The sequence below is a fragment of the Schistocerca nitens genome, chromosome 9 (assembly GCF_023898315.1).
Source record: "Schistocerca nitens isolate TAMUIC-IGC-003100 chromosome 9, iqSchNite1.1, whole genome shotgun sequence".
Taxonomy (NCBI): domain Eukaryota; kingdom Metazoa; phylum Arthropoda; class Insecta; order Orthoptera; family Acrididae; genus Schistocerca; species Schistocerca nitens.
Window position 1 is genome coordinate 346,308,182 of NC_064622.1, and position 22,106 is coordinate 346,330,287.

Consider the following 22,106-nt stretch of genomic DNA (forward strand, 5'->3'; position numbering starts at 1 on the left):
ACCACTGATTCTAAGTTATATGTCATTAATAACACTTCTAGTTCACTTTTCCTATCAGAATTGCTTAGAAAGTTTACACTGAAATCACCGCTGATTAATAACTTCCTCTTTTTGTCTGACAGACAGCGTAATAGGGAGTAAAACTTTTTTATGAATAGCTCCCAATCTCCTAATGGGGACCTGTACACTGTTGCTAATACCAACAATACATTATCTACTGTAGTTCACATACACAAACTTCAAAGTGCTGATCAACACAAAATTTGCTTACTTCTACTATTTTGTACTTATACCCTTATTCTGTGTAAATGGCAACCCTCCTTTATCCATGCTAGATTTGCAAGTGTAAGATGCTAAATAGTGCCCATTTATATTGACACTTCCATCCCCACAGTTACATGGTGTTCAGACAGACAAAGTATACCAATCTCATGCTTATTTTTGGGATCATCTAAACACAGTAACAGCTCATCTACTATATTTTTTATTCCCATGATGTTTTGATGAAGTAAATTGATACTACCCTTAGCTTTATCCCTATTTACTGTACATGAAGCTTCTTTTATTCTATTTTTCTTGATTACTGTCTGTCTGGACTTTGGCTTTAACCTAAAAAACCTGTCTGCCTGGTCCCATTAACAGCAGGGATCATCCCTTGTGTGGCTGTGGCCCCCCTTACAGTACCTGCTAATAGAGATGCTAACTTACCCTTCCACTTCCTATTTAGGTACAGGCCATGTGTAGCATATCCCCACCTACCAATAGCATCAACTGGAACAACACTCATGTGAGATTTTGCCAGTGTCTGGAGCATCCTGTTCAGCTTAGTGTTAACATACCTTAGAGCAGCGTTTACCCAGGGCCGATCATGTTGCTGAAAGACCTCCACAAACCCCACATTTGTGTGCCCAGTTTCTGCTCCTATTTTGTCCAGGTCACTCCTAATACTACATCTTGGATTCATAGCCATGCTGTTTCCTGCTCCCCAACTATAATTACCTGATCTTCCTTCTCAAAGTCCTTGCATAGCTGACCTAAGTTTTCTGTCACCTGGCTAAGGCTAGCACTTGGTTTCATGACTGCTACCTAGAAGCAAAATTCTTCTTTTCCTATTCTGATTTGATCCTGACCTGTCTTTTTTCTTTAAGCTATTATTCTGTTTCAACCAACATTCAGCTACATATGGATGAAGCCCTTCCTCTACTACTTCAGATAGCAAGCCAAACCGATTTATTAACAGAATTTCTAAAGTTTTTTCAACAGTTTCCCTTTTTCACCCTTTGCTTGCTACCTTTTCCCAGCACCCCATCTCCCCCCCCCCTCCCCCCTCTTAGCCTACATAATTCCAAATACGCATTTTCTAATTCAGCCTTAAGGGCAACAAATCTTTGCCTTCTGTCCTTTCTACATAACCTACATTGCCATGGAGGAGCCTCATGATCTACCCGTACTTCCTCGCTGCTACATTTGCCCCAATGAAACCATAAGCTACAGTTTTCACAGAACACCCCTTCCTTCAGATTTCTATGGTAACCACCACATTTGTCACATATGGTTTGATAGAAAAATTTACACAAAAGCAGAGAATAACTTGGCACAAGACCACTGATGTTTCATAGCCTGTACTAACATGTAACTAAATGCTAATGCAAATAAACTTTTAAACTTACTTTTGAAAGTTCTAATTAACTACCTAAAGTCAGTATGACAGACACAAATTAATTTAACTTTGAACTGCTAAGCCTAGCCAAAAAAATAAACATCTTCACTTGCCTGAAATTTTTGCCTAAAATGTAAACAAAGCTAATGACTATTGGCCTTTAGGAAATACTTTCTTTTCGATCTGAATATGCTCATAAAAGTGAAACCTTCATTAGATAGCCCAGCATAGAAGTAAATGCACTAGTCTAAAATGTAATATTAACTAAATTAGCTCTTATTTCAATATTAATCACTTAACTTAGTGAGACCTTCGTGGACGTGCATATGCCAGAGATATTAGCACAGTATCAGACCTGCGGGAGTGTGCAGGGACACGGCAGGGACAGGATTGTTGTTATTCCATCCTGGACATTCTATCAAATAATACATAGACGATTTGTTGGAATGCTTTATTAAAATAACACAGAAATAGAAATTAAACAAAATGGAGATAAAACATTTGAATTAACAACAGGAGATACAGGTACATTACTAACATTTGATATAAATGCCTATACATATAACAACAAACATTAATCATCAGCTTAAACACCAGTTACAGAACATGTAAAAATTACGTGTACTACCAAGTAAAGACATCTCCTCTCTAATATATCATCATAATATATGCATTATTACGAACAAATTGCTATGTAGGAGAGATGTGTGAATGCCATCTACCTTGCCCTTTTTTTATGGACCATAATCTGAATCATATAAAATTGAATTTATTCTAAAACACATTTCACGTACTACCTAAGATGGATTCACACAACACTGCCACATTCAGAGTCAATTTGGTAGTAATGGTCCCTACAGATCTAAAAACTAAATGCATGCATCACATATAATAAGACATCATCTTTGGAATAATACTTGTAGATGTCATGCATTTCATTCTATACTAACAAAAAACACTGACTAGATATTCTTTGTTTAATAATAAAAATTAAGGAGTAATAATTGGATCACACAATAGCACATCGACTTATACAGACATTGAGACAAATGTAGGTAACATTTATGGGCACACATGACTGTTATGAATGATTGCTACTTCCAAGTTCACAAACTGGAATAAGGGTTTGGGTAGACTTGTACACAGACACTTCTAAAGGAACAGAACATCAAAACAGCCAGCAGAAAGATTATAGACTATTTAAAACTGACTACGACAGTTTTTCTCTACTTGAATAAACTGAAAATCAAAAGATTCACAGCCCCCCCCCCCCCCCCCCCGCCAGTCCATTCCTTCCATTCTGGACGTTTGATGTCAATCCTTCTTCCAGTCAATTGCAATATTGCATTTATTAATGTAATACATAATATTAATATTAGCAAATCCAAACACACAAAACATTTAAACATTCATTTTATGGGGAACATTAAATTATTGCACTTTGTGTAAAAATTTCAAATTAAATAAAAGAACATTAAACATGAATTCATTACTTCCTTCAGTCTTTTTGTCCACGAGAAATGCATTTTCAAATGAAGTAGTTGTACTTGGCCTAAAAATACAGTGATCTCCTGGTGCATAAATATAAAATCAGTAGATAAGACACTCTTACTGCACTGTATTTGAATTGTTCACCTGAGGTGAAGATATTTCTAAGTAGTAATTACCTTTACTCTGATTTAATAATTTTCATTCTATTGAGTTATAAAATGCCGAGATAGTTATATTCAGCAATGTCTAGGACCAAATGGTCAAATCGCATTTGCATACTGCACTAACGCAGGCAAGTATAATTAATTTTTAAGTATGTGTCAATATGAAAAAGTTAAACTCTTTATCCCCCTTCAATTATTTACACTGCTCTCAAATTAAGAAGTCAGGATCAAAAGAGGCAAGGCTCCAACAAAGTTATTTTATAAAGTTAGAAATACTGATAAAAAAATCAGCTTAGGAATGTCATCCATATGTAACAATAAAGTAAGTACCAATTCACGATTACATTTCCAGATCATCATTCAAATACTCTAGTATTCTTAGAGAGCTAAGAGCTTGAATTAAATGTGGAATTAATCACTTATGTTTCAAAAGGCAAATACTGTTTCTTCATTTTTACTTTGTTGTACAATAAAATCAAAGAATCTGTGGCACATATTAGTGTGCACATATACAAATCTTAGAGGAATCATATTGTTTCCAAATAATTTTTTTAATGTGGTCATACCAAAGAAAAAAATTATAAATTACATATAAAATTTCTCAAATCAATCTCCTACATCCAAATGCTTCAGGAAATAGAAGATTAGTCAATCTTTATCAACGAAGAAAAATAAAAAAAGCTCTGTAGGTATTAGGCATTCCACGGCTTACAAAAGTAATATAAAGCAGCTGCTCACTTGTTATCAAAGACAAATTATACTAAGACATGTAAGAAAAGGAGGCAGGGATAGCTATGAAGGATAGATGGTAGCACTATGAGGAATACAGTACAGCTCAAAATTTTTAAACAAAAGTTATTTTTTCAAGAGTTACAGAGAAGTGATAAGAATGAATAATATGCAGAAAGTGACAGGGATGGAGATGTGGGGGACATTGTTACTCTGGAGGAATGGTCACGACAGACAAATTTCTGTGACAAAAATTTCAATTGTGTATCTAGACAGTTACTCTATGTCTCTTCTATTATAATCTGCATGCATATGGACTAGGTATTTTTTACTGCATTCTTATAGTCTGTAACTTTCTTTTTATAATTTTATATTATGATTTTAGAATTTTAATCATCTTTTGTCAACTGATAATCACTTTTTTCAAATAAGTATATTATTATTAAAACAACTTTTCAGCCATGTAAAAAATATATAAACCTAAAACGCAAGGTTACACTAAGTCCAATTACTTGTAGTCAGGAATCAAGCAGCAATAAAATAATCAATACTATAACTTAATTAACACTATTCTGCATGCAAAATATACATTTGTCACACATTTCAACATGGTCTTAATCAAACAGTTTCAACTGGGGATGGATTGGCTTTCACAATTTATTAGTATCAATAAAACATGAAGACAAAGCTTTTCTTGTGTAGCGGCTCTTGTGGGATGGACCTGAACATTCAATTGAAGGATAACCTTCCTGTGACTCACTAGCAGTTAACTTTGTTGTTAAAATTGTTGAACTGTGAAAGTCATCCACTCACAACCAATCATACAATTACAACAACAAGTAGAGATCAAAATTTTCCATGAAATATTTATGCTCTTATAAGCTTTAACATAACAGAAAAAAGATTACAGTTAACATATGTTAAATTCTGTGACACCTGTAGTGTCTCAAACCATTGTTACAATGAGAAGTGCACAACCTGACAAACATTTTATGTTTTATACTACTCAGAATATACTAACATCTGAAATTATGTAGGAAAGTAATTTATTATTAATAGAAAGCAAATCTTTCATATAAATTTCTTGTTTTGTAATCTCTGTCTCTCCCTCTCTCTCTTTCTCCTCATACTGAACTTGCAAGCTACTCCTTAGGAGATATACTTAGGGAGACAGGAAGAGGGGGCACAGATGAGGAGGGGGCAGGCATCTGATGCATGTCACAGAACAAGCAGCAAATATAAAACAAATACATTGAGGACAAAGAGAATATTTCAAATACAAAGAGACAAACAAAACATGGTTATGCATAGATAACTTCATTATGCAAGCAAAGAGATTTCTGGTTATAGTTCCTATAAAAGACTAAAGAAGATTGCATAAAAAAGCAGATCTTAATTCACAGTAGCTGTGTACTTGATGGTTTGTGCATATAGATAAAGATGTGGGTGATGACATAGTTCAGAGTTTGGTACCTAACATGACGAGTTAGCTACATGGCCTGGAACACAATGAATTGATGTATGTATAGTTTGGTATCTGCCATGAGAACTGCTGTCACAGCTGTGAAGAACATTATGTGCACTGGGAGAGATGAAGATGGGTGCCCTGCTACACTTTTAGAGTCATTGCACTTTTTTGGGGAAATACTTGGAAAAAAGGGAAGGCGGGAGGAATTAAGTGGCTTATTAGTTAGGATACTTCATCATACATCTTTATATGACTCCACTGTGAGATGTTACTGCAAATTAAGGATTCCACGGTTTTCCAGGGTTTCTTTAAGTGTATAGAAAAGTTGCAGTTGCTGCTCTGGTTTCAGGTTGTAAACCTGAAAAAATGAAATGGTACAAAATAAAGAATTATATATCAAGAAAGTTCCACTCTATATGAACTTACAAAACAGTAAATGGAAGAATACAATGTAACTTACCTAGAAAGTTTCACTCTATATGAACCTACAAAACTGTAAATGAAAGAATACAATGCAACTTACCTGCTGTAATAATTTTTGAGGAGAAGCCGTATGAATGAAACTTGAAATGTAAACATTCACAAATGTTGCCATCAGGAACTGACAGTCAAAGCGGTCCATAATTCCTCCATGTCCAGGTATTATGTCACCAAAGTCCTATTTGCCAAGAGAAAGAGAGACGATTTCTTAAAATAACTTTGATATTCAGGGCAATTTTAGGTGTCTAGTTACTAGTGAGTAGTTCGGAACTCTTACATTTAGTTGAATTGTACATTCATAATACACATTATGATGTGGCCTCTGCCAATTTTATATTACACAGTGCTGTCCAAAACTCTTTTGCATGAGGTGTCACGGCCAAGTAACATTGCTCAGTCACACTTGGACAACACATAGAAAGAATTGCCAAGTTACTACAGAAGGTAACTGAAAGAAACATGCAAGCAGAAATGACCATTATATTTCAAGACAATAATAACACTGAAGTCAGTGCGACTTGTTATGCTCCCCCAAATATTACAAAATTTGAAACCTGTCTGTTAATAGGGTGGCAATGTTGGCAAGGAGTTCTTGTGACAGGGCATTCCATTCTCCACCAATGCAGCTGACAACTGCTGGATGGTTATTGGTGGATATACGCATGCTGCAATGTGTCTCCCTATTGCATCCCACATGTGTCTGATGAGATTAAATTCTGTGAATTTCCTTTCATTTCAAGGGCTCCTACACCCAGCACTGTTTGATGTGGTCATGCATTGTGATCCATGAAAATAAAGTCAGGGCCAAATGCACCCCACAAGACACATTGAGGAGGACTACAGCATCACAATAATTTTTCCGGTGAGCATACCCACACCACTATGCCTTCCCACACCGTAAAATCTGGACCTCCAAAACAACCATGTTCAACAAATCTCTGGGACCATACTCTCATATGGTGAGAGGTAGGAACATTGTCAAACATGACTGTTTTGGTGGTCCGGGTGGTGCAGTGTGGGGAGGCATAATGTTGAATGGCTGTATTGACCTCCAGATCTTTGAACACAGTGCACTTGCTAGTCAGTGTTATTGTGACACTGTACTCCTTTCCCACGTGCATCTTTTCAGTAATGCATTCTGCACCGACTTCATTTTTATGGATGACAATCCATGACCATGTCAAAGAGTGCAGGTGGATGGGCTCTTGGAAAGACAGGATATTCAGCGAATGGACTGTCCTGCCTATTCTTGCAGACTTAAATCCCACTGAGCATGTGTGGGATGTGGTGGGGAGACGTACTGCAGCAGTCCACATGCGCCAACAACATTCCAACAGTTGTCAATTGTGCCAGTGGAGACTGGAACACACTACCACAAGAACCTTTTACCAACATTGTGGGCAGCGTGGGAGCATGTTGCAGTGCATGCGCTGATCCATGGCTATCACACATCTTATTAAGAACTATGTCCTGACCATCATAAATCACAACAACTTCAGTGTAATTACTCTCTTTGAATAAAAGTGTCATTTCTGTTCATGTCCTTGGATAGTCATTTCAGTTCCCTTATGTACTATACTGTAGCAGTTCTTTCTACATATGGTCCAAGTTCCATTGAGCTGGTACTTGGCAGTGACATATCACATGAAAGTTACTCCTGTACTTAAGTTTTGCACACCTGTGTATGACATTTACACACTTATTATTATTTGCTTATTTCTGTTTAAACATTCCCTTACATTATCATACTTGAAAGGGACAAACAACATTAACGTACATTTGAAAACACTTCTGCTATCTGTCAAACACTTTATTTCTTAAGGTAGGTTGTCAATGAGTTTTATAGCTATAATTTCAATACAGCCAAACACATCATTGAACTTACAGAATGGTTGGTTGGTTTGAAGAGGGGTTGAAGGGACCAAACTGCTAGGTCATTGGTCCCTTGTTCCAATTAAAATAATTCCACAAGGGCAAGAGTAAAACAAATGAGACATACAACACAAAGCTGGAAGAAAGGAAAAACCACAAGAATGACATAAGGACAATGAACACTAAAATGGACAAAATAGGACAAGAACATCACAGAGGGATGTACAAAACAGGGATAAGAGAGTAAAACATGGAGATCAGATTACCATGGCTGGCTGACCATGAGAATAAAAAGGATAAGCTAGCCACTCTCCAACACATTAAAATCTCCAGCCTAAATGCACTAGGGTGGAGGACACAGACAGACAAAGGACATGCGCTAAAACTTAGATCTAATGATGAAACCCACCCTCGCGTATGAAACGTAAAACCAAATCAGCAGATGAGGTGTTGTCTGCTAAAATTAATGGTAATGAGTCCGGTTACCAAAGATGATGATGTAGGGGAGCCAAAGTAGGACAGTGCAACAGAATATGGGCCACTGTCAACTGGTTGCTACCCCGACACTGAGGTGGGTCTTCATGGAGCAGGAGATAGCTATGGGTCACCCAAGCGTGGCCAATGCAGAGCCAGCAGAGGAACACAGTGTCCCTGCAACAGGCCTTCATGGAAGGCTTCCACACATTTGTAGTCTCCTTAATGGCACACAGTTTGTTGTGCATATTGAGGTTATGCCATTCCGTCTCCCAAAGCCAAAAAACCTTGCGGCATAATAATGAGTGCAGTTCAGTTACCAGGAAGCCGATCTCCAGAAGTGGTTTCTGTGTAGCCTGTTTGGACAGCCCGTCAGCAAATTCGTTGACTGGGATGCCGATGTGTCCTGGGGTCTCGACAAACACCACTGAACGACTGGGCTGTTCCAGGGCATAGAGGGACTCCTGAATGGTCACTACCAAAGGCTGGTGAGAGTAGCACTGGTTGATAGCTTGTAGGCTGCTCAAGGAGTCAGTACAGAGAACAAACGACTCGCCAGGGCATAAATGGGTGTGCTTAAGAACATGAGACATGGCCGCCAGCTCTGCAGTGAAAACACTGCAGCCATCTGGCAAATAGTGCTGTTCAATATGTTCTCTGTGAACATAGGCAAAGCCAACATGACCATCAGCCATCGAGCCATCAGTGTAAACCACTTCAGAGCCCTGAGACATGTCAAAAATCGAGAGGAAGTGACAGCGGAGGGCCACTGGGTGAAGTGACTCCTTAGGGCCATTTGAAAGATGCAGACGGAGCTTCAGCCTAGGTTTACACCACAGAGGTGTACGTGAATGGACCTTGTGTAGAGGTGGTAAAGGGAAGGACTCCAGTTCAGAGAGAAGGGATCGGACGCGAACTGCAATCATAAGTCCTGACCACAGCCACCAATGCGGGAGATGAACTGCCACAGTTGGGAAAAGGAGACGATAATTCGGATGCTCGGGAGAGCTACAAATGTGTGCAATATAACTGGCAAACAGCTGTGTATGTCTGATCTGCAATGCAGGGACTCCAGCCTCCACCAGTATGCTGGTCATCGGGCTCCTCCTAAAGGCTCCCGTCATCAGTCGAACACCACAGCGGTGCACTGGGTCAAGTAAACGCAACGCTGAGGGTACTGCCGAGCCATAAACCGGACTCCCATGGTCCAGGCAGGATTGAACAAGGTCTTCGTAGAGATGCAGCAGCGTTGAGTGATCTGCACACAAGTTGGTGTTGCTCAGGCAGCGGAGGGCATTGAGGTGCTGCCAGCAGTTCTGCTTAAGCTGACTGAGGTGAGGAAGCCAAGTCAATCGGGTATTGAAAACCAGTCCTAAGAATCGATATGTCTGCACTACAGTGAGTGAATCGTCATTAAGGTAAAGTTATGGTTCCAGATGAATGGTATGACACTGACAGAAGTGCATGACAAACGACTTGGCAACTGAAAACTGAAAGCCATGGGCTACAGCCCATGACTGCGCTTTATGGATGGCTCCTTGTAGATGCCACTCAGCAACACTAGTACGAAATGCAGAAGTCGTCTGCATACAGAGATGGTGCGACTGGTGGCTCTAGACCTGCTGCTAGATCATTAATGGCCAATAAAAATAGAGATACAATCAATACAGAGCCCTGCAGGACCGCAATCTCCTGGATATGGGGGAACTACGACAGGCACCAACTTGGACACTGAAAGTATGCAATGGCAGGAAATTTTGGACAAAAATCTGGAGCTGGCCCCAGAGACCCCACTCATATAATGTAGCAAGGATATGACGTCGCCAGGCCGTGTCTTAAGCTTTTCGGAAATCAAAAAAGACGGCAACCAGGTGTTGGCATCTGGAAAAGGCTGTTCGGATGGCAGACTCGAGGGACACAAGATAATCAGTGGTAGAGCGACCCTGGTGGAAACTGCCCTGGCATGGAGCCAGTAGGCCACACGACTCCAGGACCCACACCTGATCTGGTTGAAGATGACGAGGAGATGTCACTTGTAGTCGGATAAGAGATGTTTAATCATCTGGCTGTGGATACAATCTGGCCCAGGAGCTGTGTCGGGGCAATGTGCAAGGGCACTGAGGAGCTCCCACTCTGTAAATGGGGCGTTATGTGGTTCACTGTGGCATGTAGTGAAAGAGAGGACTTTTCCTTCCATTCGCCATTTGAGGGTGCGAAAGGCTGGGGGTAATTCCTCGATGCAGAGGCTCGAGCAAAGTGCTCGGCTATTGCGTTCGTGTCCACCATCGATGTTAATGCCAGGGACACCTGTTGGGGTCTGGTACCCAAAAAACCATCTGATCTTTGTCCAGACTTTGAAAGGTGATGTATGGCACCCAATGGTCGAGACGTACCTCTCCCAACACTCGTTTCCATCTTTTTACAAGCCGGCATAGGGCCATTTAAAAGCTATTAGGTGCTCCAGAGAAGGGTGTCGCTTATGTCGTTGTAGAGTCTGCCTACACTCTTTAATGGTCTCAGCAATTTCCGGCAACCACCAATGTACTGTCTTTCGCCGGGGACACACTAAGGAACAAGGGACTGCATTTCCCGCCACAGAAACGTTCATTCTAGGGACCCGCTCAACCACCACATAGATGGTACCATGTGGTGGAGATTCAACAGTGACAGCAGAGGTAAAGCATCCCAGTCTGCCTTGTTTAATGCCCATCTGGGTAGGTGCCCAAGGGCATGACGCCAGGGGAGTGACAGGAAGATGGGGAAGGGGTCACTACCACACAAGTCATTGTGGGCTCTCCAGTGGACAGATGCGAGAAGTTCTCGGATGCTAAGTGATAAATCAATGGCCGAGTAAGTACCATGAGCCACACTGAAATGTGTGGGGGCGCCAGTATTTAGGAGGCAGAGGTCGAACTGAGACAGTAAATTTTAGCCATCTCTATCTCAGCCAGTAAGCATGGTGCCACCCAACAAGGGGCATTAAAATCTCCCAAAACTAGGAAAGGTTTAGGGAGTTGATGAATCAGTGTAGCCAATACATTCAGGGGTACTGTACCATCTGGTGGAAGTTATTTCCTGCATTGTCCTTACCTTGACAGCCACAGCTTCAAGAGGAGTGTGAAGGGGCACAGGTTCACTACATACCAATTCAGGACAGACACAAACTCCACCTGACACACTATTATATTCGCTACAGTTATTTTAATATCCCCTACAGCCGTGGAGGGCGGGGGACCGCATTTCTGGGAACCAGGTTTCCTGGAGGGCAATGCAGAAAGCAGGTGTAAAGCCTAACAGCTGCTGTAGCTCAGCCAGGTGGTGGAAAAACCGCAGCAATTCCACCAGAGGATGACATTATTGTGAGGCTGGGAAGGCATGAAACACTCCACGAGGCAGTGTACACCTCAGGGTCACCTGCTGCCACCGATTGAGTACCTGTGTGATCCACATCCACTGTGTCTGAGGGCCCAGCGAGATGTATATTCTCAGCAGATGCCAGAATCTTCACTTCATTCTCAGATGCAGAGCTTGTAGGTAGTGGTGGTGTGGGTGCCACTGCACTGACTTGGTTCTTGGGGGTCTTTTCCTTTTTTGGTTTCTGTCGCTGCTCCTTAGGTTCTTCTGGCTGGGAGGACTTCACTGATTCAGTCTCAGGGACTGAAGAGGACTGTGAAGCCCTACGACCATCTACCTGTGGGTGCTTCAGCCACTAGTGAGTGTCTGCTTCGCTACTGATAGGAAACTGGGAATGGAGTGGCCCAAGCGACCCCTTCCTAGCGAGAGGAGCGGAAAAAGACTTACGCTTCTCCAGCTGAGAATTGGGGACTGATGTCAATGATGGTTGGTGGGGCGTTGCTCCGGAAGTAAGTGGTGCAGGAGCAACAGGGACAGAAGTGTACCCTCCCCACCATCAAGGGGCAGGTGGAGTCTGACGGCTCTGAGAGCCAACAGTATACAGCAGAACCAAAGGTGTTAGAACTGTTGTTGTAGCGGTGGTATAAGTGGATGTCATACACACAGGATGTAGCCTCTCAAATTTCCTCTTAGCCTCTGTGTAGGTCAGTCGGTCCAGTGTCTTGTATTCCACGATTTTCCTTTCTTTGGGTAGAATCCTGTAGTCTGGTGAGCAAGGGGAATGGCGCTCTCCGCAGTTGACACAGATGGGAGCGGGGCACATAGAGTATTGTGACATTCACAATCTTGACAGATGACACTGGAAATACAGCGGGAAGACATATGCCCAAACTTACGGCACTGCATTGGGGAAGGGATATATGGTTTCATATCACAGCGGTAGACCATCACCTTGACCTATTCGGGAAATGTGTCACCCTTGAAGGTCAAGATGAAGGCACCAGTGGCAACCTGATTATCCCTCGGACCGTGATGGACGCGCTGGACAAAACGAACACATCGTTGCTCTAAGTTGGCACGCCGCTCATCATCAGAACGCAAAAGAAGGTGCCTGTGGAATATAATACCTTAGACCATATTTAAGCTCTTATTGGGTGTGACGGAAACAGAAACATCCCCAAGCTTGTCACAGGCGAGTAATGCCCATGACTGAGCAGAAGATGCTGTTTTTATCAATACTGACCCAGATCGCATTTTGGACAATCCCTCCACCTCCCCAAATTTGTCTTCTAAATGCTCCACAAAAAACTGAGGCTTCATTTACATGAAAGATTCCCCATCAACTCTCGTACATACAAGGTAATGAGGCGAATAAAGCTGCCATCATTAGCCTGGCTTTACTCCCATGGTGTGACCAGGGAGGGGAATGATTTGGGATCATATTTCTTTGCACTGAAGTTACACCTCAACTGCTTAGAGACAGCAAGAGATGACGTACTATGCTTCATGGCGTGTCATCCGCCCTGATGCCACCCACTCTGACCAGGAGTCCTCCCCACGGGTGCCACCCAGCTGCAGCAAAGGCCACCTGGCAGGATGGCCATTACTGGGAGTCCCGATGCTCCAGGGTGACGGGCACCTACTCCTTGACATACGTGGGGAGTTAACAGCGCAGGCATCAGCAGAGCAATCCGTGTGTGGTCCGGAGGCTACAAACAACAGGGTACATGGTGGCCCCACAACAACAGACTGGCTACCATGCTGGATATGAGGTGCACGGAAGTCCATGGTCATCAATGGCACACAAAATGACACTGCATAATGGATGGAGGAAAACGCACCCAGGAAGGTGTCCACACCCAAAAGGTGGAGAATGAACGGAACTGCAAATCCACGATGATACAGTGGGCCAAAGATCTCCGTGCACGGTGGACATGACGCACCATGTAAGTAACAATTGGCCCGCTCTTCGGTAAAATTTGGAAGAATGGAGTTCAAACCCTAAAGAGGATCATCAGATAAAGGTAAAAATGTTTTAGACTCATTTTAGTCACCTCTTACAACAGGCAGGATTACCTTGCTCCTATTCTAACCCCAGAACCCACATGGGGACTTACAGAATGGGAAGAAAGACAGTGGTAGAGAGACTGTGAGTAGTGTAATGTGCAAACTCTTCCTGGGATAATAATATGGTCTATGAATTAGACATGCATTCCATGGAAAATCCAGGATGGAAAGTAACAATATTATGAAAAAAAAAAAAAAAAAAAAAAAAAAAAAAAAAAAAAAAAACACACACACACACACACACACACACACACACACACACACACATTCATTCACACGAGCAAGTACACCTCATGTACGCATGACCACAATCTCCAGCAGCTCGGACCGGAATGTTACTATCATGTAGAATGAAAGTAACAATCTCAAGGGGGAAGGGAAGGGGAAGGGGAAGGGATAGCAGGGTACAGGTAGGGGGAGAGAAGAGTCCTGTTGGGGGCAGTGTGTAGGGACAAAACTGTTGAATGGCACAGTGTTGGGAGGCTGTGGGGCTGGGGGGGGGGAGGGGGGAGAGAGAGGAGGAAGTGGTGGTGATGGGGGGGGGGGGGGAGGTGAAAAATGAAGGGAAGGGGACAGATGAGTAGGTTGTTGGCAGAGAGCGGCATACAAAACTGGTGAAAGATATGTATAAAGGGGAGGTGACAGGACACAGGGAGTGGAACCTGTTGGGTGGATGGTGTGAGGACAGCAGGTTACTATAGGTGGGGGCTGGATTACTTTCAGGTTTGGCGAATGTGTTGCAAGGCTAACTCCCATCTGTGCAGCAATTATTTCAATGGCTGTTTCATTACCTGAGCCATGTGAATCCTCCCTCCTCCACCTGTATGTTATTTGAACTGTGCAGATGTGAATTATCCTTACAACACACTTCTCCCAAAAATTATCCCAGCCCCAACCTACAGTAACCTACTGTCCTCCATCCTCTTTGTGTGCAACCTCTGTCAATGCAACTGCCTGTCTTTCCCCTTCCCTGCCCCTTCCCTTTTTGGGTCCGTCCTCCCCCGCCACATAGCCGCCCGATGGTGCACTTGTCAGCAGTCTTGTCTCTGCATACTCAGCTAGATAGCACTTTTCTCTGCCCCCATTCATACTCTGCTATCAGTATCCACATATGCCACTCAATGCATCTACAAAAGTGTATCGAGCTACCACATATAGTTAAGGAGATATGACATTATAAACAATGAGATGCGCAAAAAATTCCACAGCATGTATGAAGTTTAAATTTATTACTTCTTTTCCACTAACTAACTCTATTCCCAACATAATACGCACACAGTATCCACTTATGCTGCTTATTTTACCTCCACAAATATGTTATTGTATGATGCACAGTGAATTTGTTTCTATATTTCACTTGAAAAACATTTCATCTTTTGTTTTCATTTCTAACAGAAAATTGGCAAAATGAATTCCCGTGCAATACTGGGTTGTCAGCAAGTATTAAATACACAAAAACAGACAACATACATGTTTACTTAAAGATTTTTATGTTCACTAAGCTGGCAGTTACTCTTATGATGAAAGTAACTGAACCTAAGAGTTTTAGCAGATTGGCTATATGCTCTTTTTAGTTTAAGTTTCACGATGCACACCTGACAACCTAGAACTTTCTATGTCAATTATAATTTATTAATAGTACACATGGTTAACTTTAGGTGGGGGATGTTTTCACAAAAAACCTGGATGAGGTGGGTTTTTTCTAAGTTTCAAATAAGCCCATTTGTAGTTCGCAAAGCGCCAGTTACTATTTTCTCTGCTGTTGTTCCTACACTAGACCAAAACTCTGCCATCTTCAAAAAAGGATTTTTCTACCCACTCATTCACATAAAATGACAGATCAAAAACTAATGTAATTATTCGTTTTGCAAAAGTTATGATGTCTGCCTATGAATTACTCGAACAGTTTGTACTGACAACATAATTTCTCCAACAGGTGAGATCAATTAAAACTTCTATTATGCCTTCAGCACAGTGGCTTTTGTGAAACACAAACTATGGTTGGGTAACTATTTACTTACTGTAATGGTGGGGCTCCACCTGTAGTATCTCTCCTCCTTGAAAAACACTCTTTTTCAAAATTTTGGAAAATGTCATGTCAGGTATGCTGGTAATTATTGGCGTTTGTGGAGTAACGAGCTTACAGAGAGATCCTCCCCCCCTCCCACTATCCACCATAACACCTTGCTCCTATGTGTATTAAAACTTTAGTTTCTCAATGTACTGCTACCCTGAGCTAACAAGTTGTGTACCTTATGGCTTACCCTAAATTTTAAGTGGCTGACAACTTCACAAAATCATTTTCCTGTCAGGGTCATTTAAGAAATCAAAGTTAAAACTCAAAAAGTTAATAGTTTTTCCTTCTTGTCAGAAGGACACAAAACACACCATCAAAATTTTATTGTGGAATTTGCTCAATTACCCATTGGGATTCTGTATACTGTGACAATGACAAGTATTCCAGTTTTCAATAAAACCCACAAAAGCATATACGAGGACAAGACAAAAGTGCTAACATGTTTAGTGCAATACAACCTCTTATTTTAAAAGCAAGAGGCACTTGGGTATTCTCCTTGTTATGCTAATATAGATTATGTGGCCAGTATGTACCAAAAATTTTGACAAACATCCTCACTGTTAGAAAGAAAGATATAAAGGTTTAATGTCTCACTGACACAAAGCCATTAGGAACGGAAAATGAGTTTGGACACAGTAAAAAAATGGTTCAAATGGCTCTGAGGACTATGGGACTTAACTGCTGTGGTCATCAGTCCCCTAGAACTTAGAAATATTTAAACTTAACTAACCTAAGGACATCACACACATCCATACCCGAGGCAGGATTCGAACCTGCGACCGCAGCGGTCACGCGGCTCCAGACTGTAGTGCCTAGAACCGCACGGCCACTCCGGCCGGCGGACACAGTAAAGCCATCCTCACATGGGATGTAAAAAGCATTCGTGGACATAGAGCTGGTTGAGTTTTGTGAGGTCACAATGTGAAATTTCACATTCCAGAGCATTCCAAAGTGTGAAAGACTGAATAAGACATGTAGAATTGTTTCTTCAAGGAGGGAAACTTGGCCAATAAGATGCAAATTGCTTTCTACATCATAAGCAGAATTTAGGAGATGACAGATTATGTCTTTTGCAGTTCAATCCTGTACTTGATGAGTTTTATATAACAAATTACATCCTATGAATATACGCTGTTTCAAAGCATCATCACATTGAAGATCTCTCAAAAACGTATCACTTTCGGTACAATTTGTTGTAATGAAATTAAAATAAATTCTACAATAACGATTAAATAATCTCCAATTTTACTGTTTTCGTATAATGTATGTGTGTTTCAAAATTATGCCATTTCAAGGCACTGCCACATCGAACATTTATTAGAAACACAGCATCAACGGTACAATTTGTTATAATTAAATGTCATTTATTTGACAGATCAGCAATTAAAGCCTTTAGGACATCATAACATCAAAGACATACTTTATGATATCCAACTGCACCAAGACATCAACAGTGGGAATTATAACATCTGAAGGGCAAAAACCAGTTGAGACCAGAAGACATGCCAGAACATCAACTGCACATGTAATCAAGAGATCAAAAGAAGAGATTCCCCCACACACTCAAATGGCTAAAGTGACTGAATATCCAGATGTCAAGCCGATCAGCTAGTAAACACACAACTGACTAGAGTCAGTGGCCATCTTAAATTGGTGCTTAAGAAACCAGAGCCTCTCTCCAGTACACACGTCAAGGGCGCCCCTGTTGATGGCTGTCATACGGTTTGCTGGTTGCCAACATCGTTGGTTCCATGCCCTCCACTGCCATGGCATTATCAGCAGCCACAGATACCAAACATAAACTTACATAACACCAGTTCACTTTAGTGGCTAGAGGTGTGGATCTGTGAATTCAAATGTAGATGGTTTGCATTCTGCTATCTGCATATATTTTCTATTTACCTTCATGTGTAAAAAAAAAAAAAAATTCTGAGACTTTCTTATAATTTTAACAGATGTATTTTCTGTAATTTTCGATGTTATGTTTCTCAGGAATGACTGCCAATTTTGTGAACAGTCACAGAATATGGACCAATGAACTGAAAGATGCTGGTTGGTTATACTTAAACTGACAGTGTTCCGAGTGCTGCAGTGTGAGCTGTATATGTCGCAGGATGCTGAAACATTGTAGGTGTGTTAATAAATCGGTGCACTCATGGAGTATGCCAGGTGAAAATATGGCACTGTCAGCAATAAGGATGTGGTATGGGTGCAGGAAAGGGGGAGGAATGATCAAACACAAAACAGTGGTTCTTTACATTTATTAGAATATGATCACAAATTACAACATGTGTTCAATATGGTTTCCCAACTCAGCAGTACACCCCATCCATAACACAGCATCGTTGATTGTTGCTCGCAGCATATCCGGTGTAATCAGATCAATATGCCATCATATGTAATCCTCCTAATCAGGAAGAGTCCGGATACATCCCTGATAGACATGATCTTTCAGATATCCCCACAACCAGAAATCGCACGGGTTTAGGTCAGGGGATCTGGAAGGCCGCATCTCTTGAAATTGCCCAGAGATGGTGCACTCATTACTGATGATTTCTTGAACCAAACTTTTCACATGGTAAGTGACTTGTGATTTCACATCACACAGCATGAAAATAATAGCATGGACACAGTTGTGTTCTTTCAAAAGAATCACATGTTTCAAAATGGCTCTGAGCACTATGGGACTCAACTGCTGTGGTCATCAGTCCCCTAGAACTTAGAACTACTTAAACCTAACTAACCTAAGGACATCACACACATCCATGCCCGAGGCAGGATTCGAACCTGCGACCGTAGCAGTCGCACGGTTCCGGACTGCGCGCCTAGAACCGCGAGACCACCGCGGCCGGCGAATCACATGTTTCATATGGAGGTCATTATAACATGCAGATGTCATTGTACAGCAAACATGTCCTCAAGATGTCATCTTGAAGAAAAGCAGACCGAGTATGAAGGAGCTTGTGAAACCACACACCAGTCACGTAGGCTGAGTGCACCGGATGTTCCTGCACAGCACATGGTGGAGCAGAACCCCATATGCGACAGTTCTATGCATTTACAGCACCGTGCAGAGTAAAATCTGTCTCGCCCATCCAAAGAATATTCTGCGGCTACCTGTTATCCATTTTCATGCGTGCCAAAAACCGAAGGGCAAAGTCACTGCATTGAGGCCTAACTTGGGGCTACATTTGGTGCACATTCTGAATTTTGTAGGGATGCCAGTGAAAAATGTACCACAAAATCTTATGAACAGTTGACATGTGAAGAGAGAATTCCCATGACACAGCTTGAGCACTGGCTCAAGAATTTGAGGCATGTGCTGCACGATCAGCTATAGCTGCAGCAACTTTATCATCTGCCATGGGAATGGGCTGCTTACCTCTCTCTGCTGTGCCACCTAATTCACCTGTTTCTTCAAATTTCTTTTATTGACATGGGGCCTCTTCACAGCTGGTTCTATCGGCGAAATTCCAACAATGCAGCACTGCTATTGCTGCCTTTCTGATAAAACAAATTTACCAGCAAAACACTGTGTTTCTTTTCAACTGCCATTCTGTTTTACAAGGAAAACTTCAATCTCGTTAACCCTTTACACCAACAGTGACTTCACAAAAAGAATGAACATGTTTCACTACATGACAAACAGCATAGTGACGTGAAAACAGGAAACATTTCACATTCTGACAGCTTACAGCATCACACTTTCATCCGGTTGTCAGAAACTGGAGCTATTAATTTTTTCAGCATACTCCGCGAGCACTACGATAAATGAACATACCTATGATGTTTCAGCACCCTGCGATATATAGAGCCTGCACTGCAGCACTCTGAACACCATCAGTTTAATTATAACCACCTGGTATCTTTCTTCATATGCCTGATTTGATCACAATTCAATATTAATTTTTCCATACAAAAACTTTCCAGATTGTGGGAAACATAATTCCTTTGTAAATAATGTGTGTGATTGTGTGTGTGACACACACACACACACACACACACACACACACACAATATAGAAAATTTCACAGTAATATTGCAGTAAATAAATGATTTTTTGGCCTGATCTACAAGAGAACATGGATTTCTTGCAGTATGAGATTTTGCACTTCTTGTTTCAAATCTTGTATTTTACATGTTATAAAATTCTACTACTGAACAGAAACTGTGAACTAATAAGAATCATCTTACGGTTTTACTAGAACGCTGATTGTTGAACTCATTTCTGTTTTATGCAGAAGAGTTATAATTTTTATTGTACTATTGTCTTGCTAAATGGACACAGAACATTCCTTTTTGCCTTGTATTAGGTTCATTGATACTGAAGCTTTTATTTGTGTATACTACAGACAGAATTACTAACCTAGTACATGGACAAGGGAGGAATTTCTTATGCTGATTACATATGTATACATATAATGCAAATAATAATATTATTACACGAATATTATGAAATATTTTCATTGGCATGCACTAGAGAACATTGCTACAACATACTGCTAATCATGAGCAATGCCTGAAGCTAGTCCTGTAAAATAAATTACTATCAACAAGAAGCTTATGTGAAACAACTGTTGATTAATATGATTTATTCATAATTTCTACAAGCTGCAGAGCACTAAACGTACGAGGCAGTCATACTACGAACCTTTTGTCAGTATGTCTAGTCATTTAAAAAGTTGACAACAAGAGGTTCTAAAGTGAACATCATACATTATATGGGTATGATATGAGAGTCAGATAGAGCCTACTATTGCTACTGGAGAGTGATTGAGTGTGAAGAAGGCCTTTTGGCCGAAAGCTCAAATGTATAGCAGTCTTTTTTTTTTTTGGTCTGTCTGCATCTTAATGTCTCCTTTATTCGGGGAATACCAAACTCTCCTTTTGTTGCTAATTTAATGGTTACTGTAAACAAAGTAGTAAATATTTTTTCACACTCAATCAATTCTTCAGTCACTACTAACTTTTCTATTATCACCGGGATTGAAATATTTGTGAATTTTCATATATTAAATGAAGTTAAATTCAACAGAGCTTATAATACTCAAATTGTATATGGAAGGACATATGTAAATAAGCTGAAATGAATGGAATAGAAATATTGGTAGTACTTCAACTGCTTTGAATTTCCAAATAGTGAAACTCTGTGACACATCAAAAATAGAAAATAAAGGAATACTGTGTCTCTTTCAATGACATGACCCTATCCCAACAACAAACTGCCTTTGTAATAATGGGACAGGGAATAGTGGGAATGACATTTGGCAACAACTATTCTGGAATTGTATTCCTATAGCTCTCACCTTTATCTTGAAAGCTCGCTTGAATCCACTTGCGAAGAAGCCACCAAATGGACCAATGACTGAGCTGAATATAGACATTGAGAGAGAGTGCAGCAGGAAAGGGTACAGCGTTATTGTGTTCTTCATGCCAAACTGAAATGTAAAGAGGGATGCTTTGAAAACTTCATGAAAAAGGGCAGCACTTATAAGTACATATGTTCCACTTCTCTTATCACATAAAACTTGTCCACCATATGATGTAGATAATAATACTCTGAAATAATTGTTCATTATTATTACATACCAACTGCAAAACCCCAGCAAGTGATTCAGGAAGCGTATATTCTTGAGGGCGAAATAATGGTGATGGCTCACATTCCATTGTCATTCGGCCAAGAGCTTCACTATACTCAATTGGACATACGAAGTAGCGATACTGACACATCACATATGACATCTACAAAGACAAATATAGAGAAGTTTTGTTGATATTTTAACATACCTAGATTAGAAAATGGAATGAAAATTCTAAGTAATCCACTTATTCAGTCATTAATAACAAAGGCACAATTCTTTTTTTAATGTAAAGCATAATACAAGAGCACAAGAAACTATGAAATGCAACTGAATTATACATACAATGAGTCCAAAAATTACTGTAGAGATTCCTCCTCCCACAAAACCTTCCCAAGTTTTTTTTGGTGAGAGCTGAATCAATGGAGTGCGTCCAAAAAAGAATCCAAATACATATGCCATGATGTCATTACACACTATCATGGAAACAGGCACGATGAACCTGCAATAAAAATTATCGTCTTGAACGACAATTAAGCACAGAAAAATAAATATATATGCAAAGGAGAAACTAGTATAATGCACAGGCACAACAAATAAATTGGACTGGAAGCAACAAAACCAAAAATGATGCAGGAATCTTCATTTTGCGACTCAGTCTTCTTCGTCGTCTCCTTCCTGGCCTTATCCT

General features: G+C 40.7%; 1 protein-coding gene across 1 annotated transcript in view; it reads right to left on the reverse strand.

Annotated features, from left to right (window-relative positions):
* Positions 1-2,931: 2,931 nt before the first annotated feature.
* Positions 2,932-22,106, reverse strand: part of LOC126203401 (phosphatidate cytidylyltransferase, photoreceptor-specific) — a 113,816-nt gene continuing 94,641 nt past the window's right edge. Inside the window, exons 6-10 of the mRNA XM_049937708.1 lie at positions 21,761-21,917; positions 21,426-21,578; positions 21,143-21,274; positions 6,036-6,170; positions 2,932-5,870 (exon numbers count right to left, since the gene is read on the reverse strand). Of these exons, the coding sequence (XP_049793665.1) occupies positions 5,781-5,870; positions 6,036-6,170; positions 21,143-21,274; positions 21,426-21,578; positions 21,761-21,917 (667 nt within the window). The 3' untranslated portion in view covers positions 2,932-5,780. The remainder of the gene's footprint in view (positions 5,871-6,035; positions 6,171-21,142; positions 21,275-21,425; positions 21,579-21,760; positions 21,918-22,106) is intronic.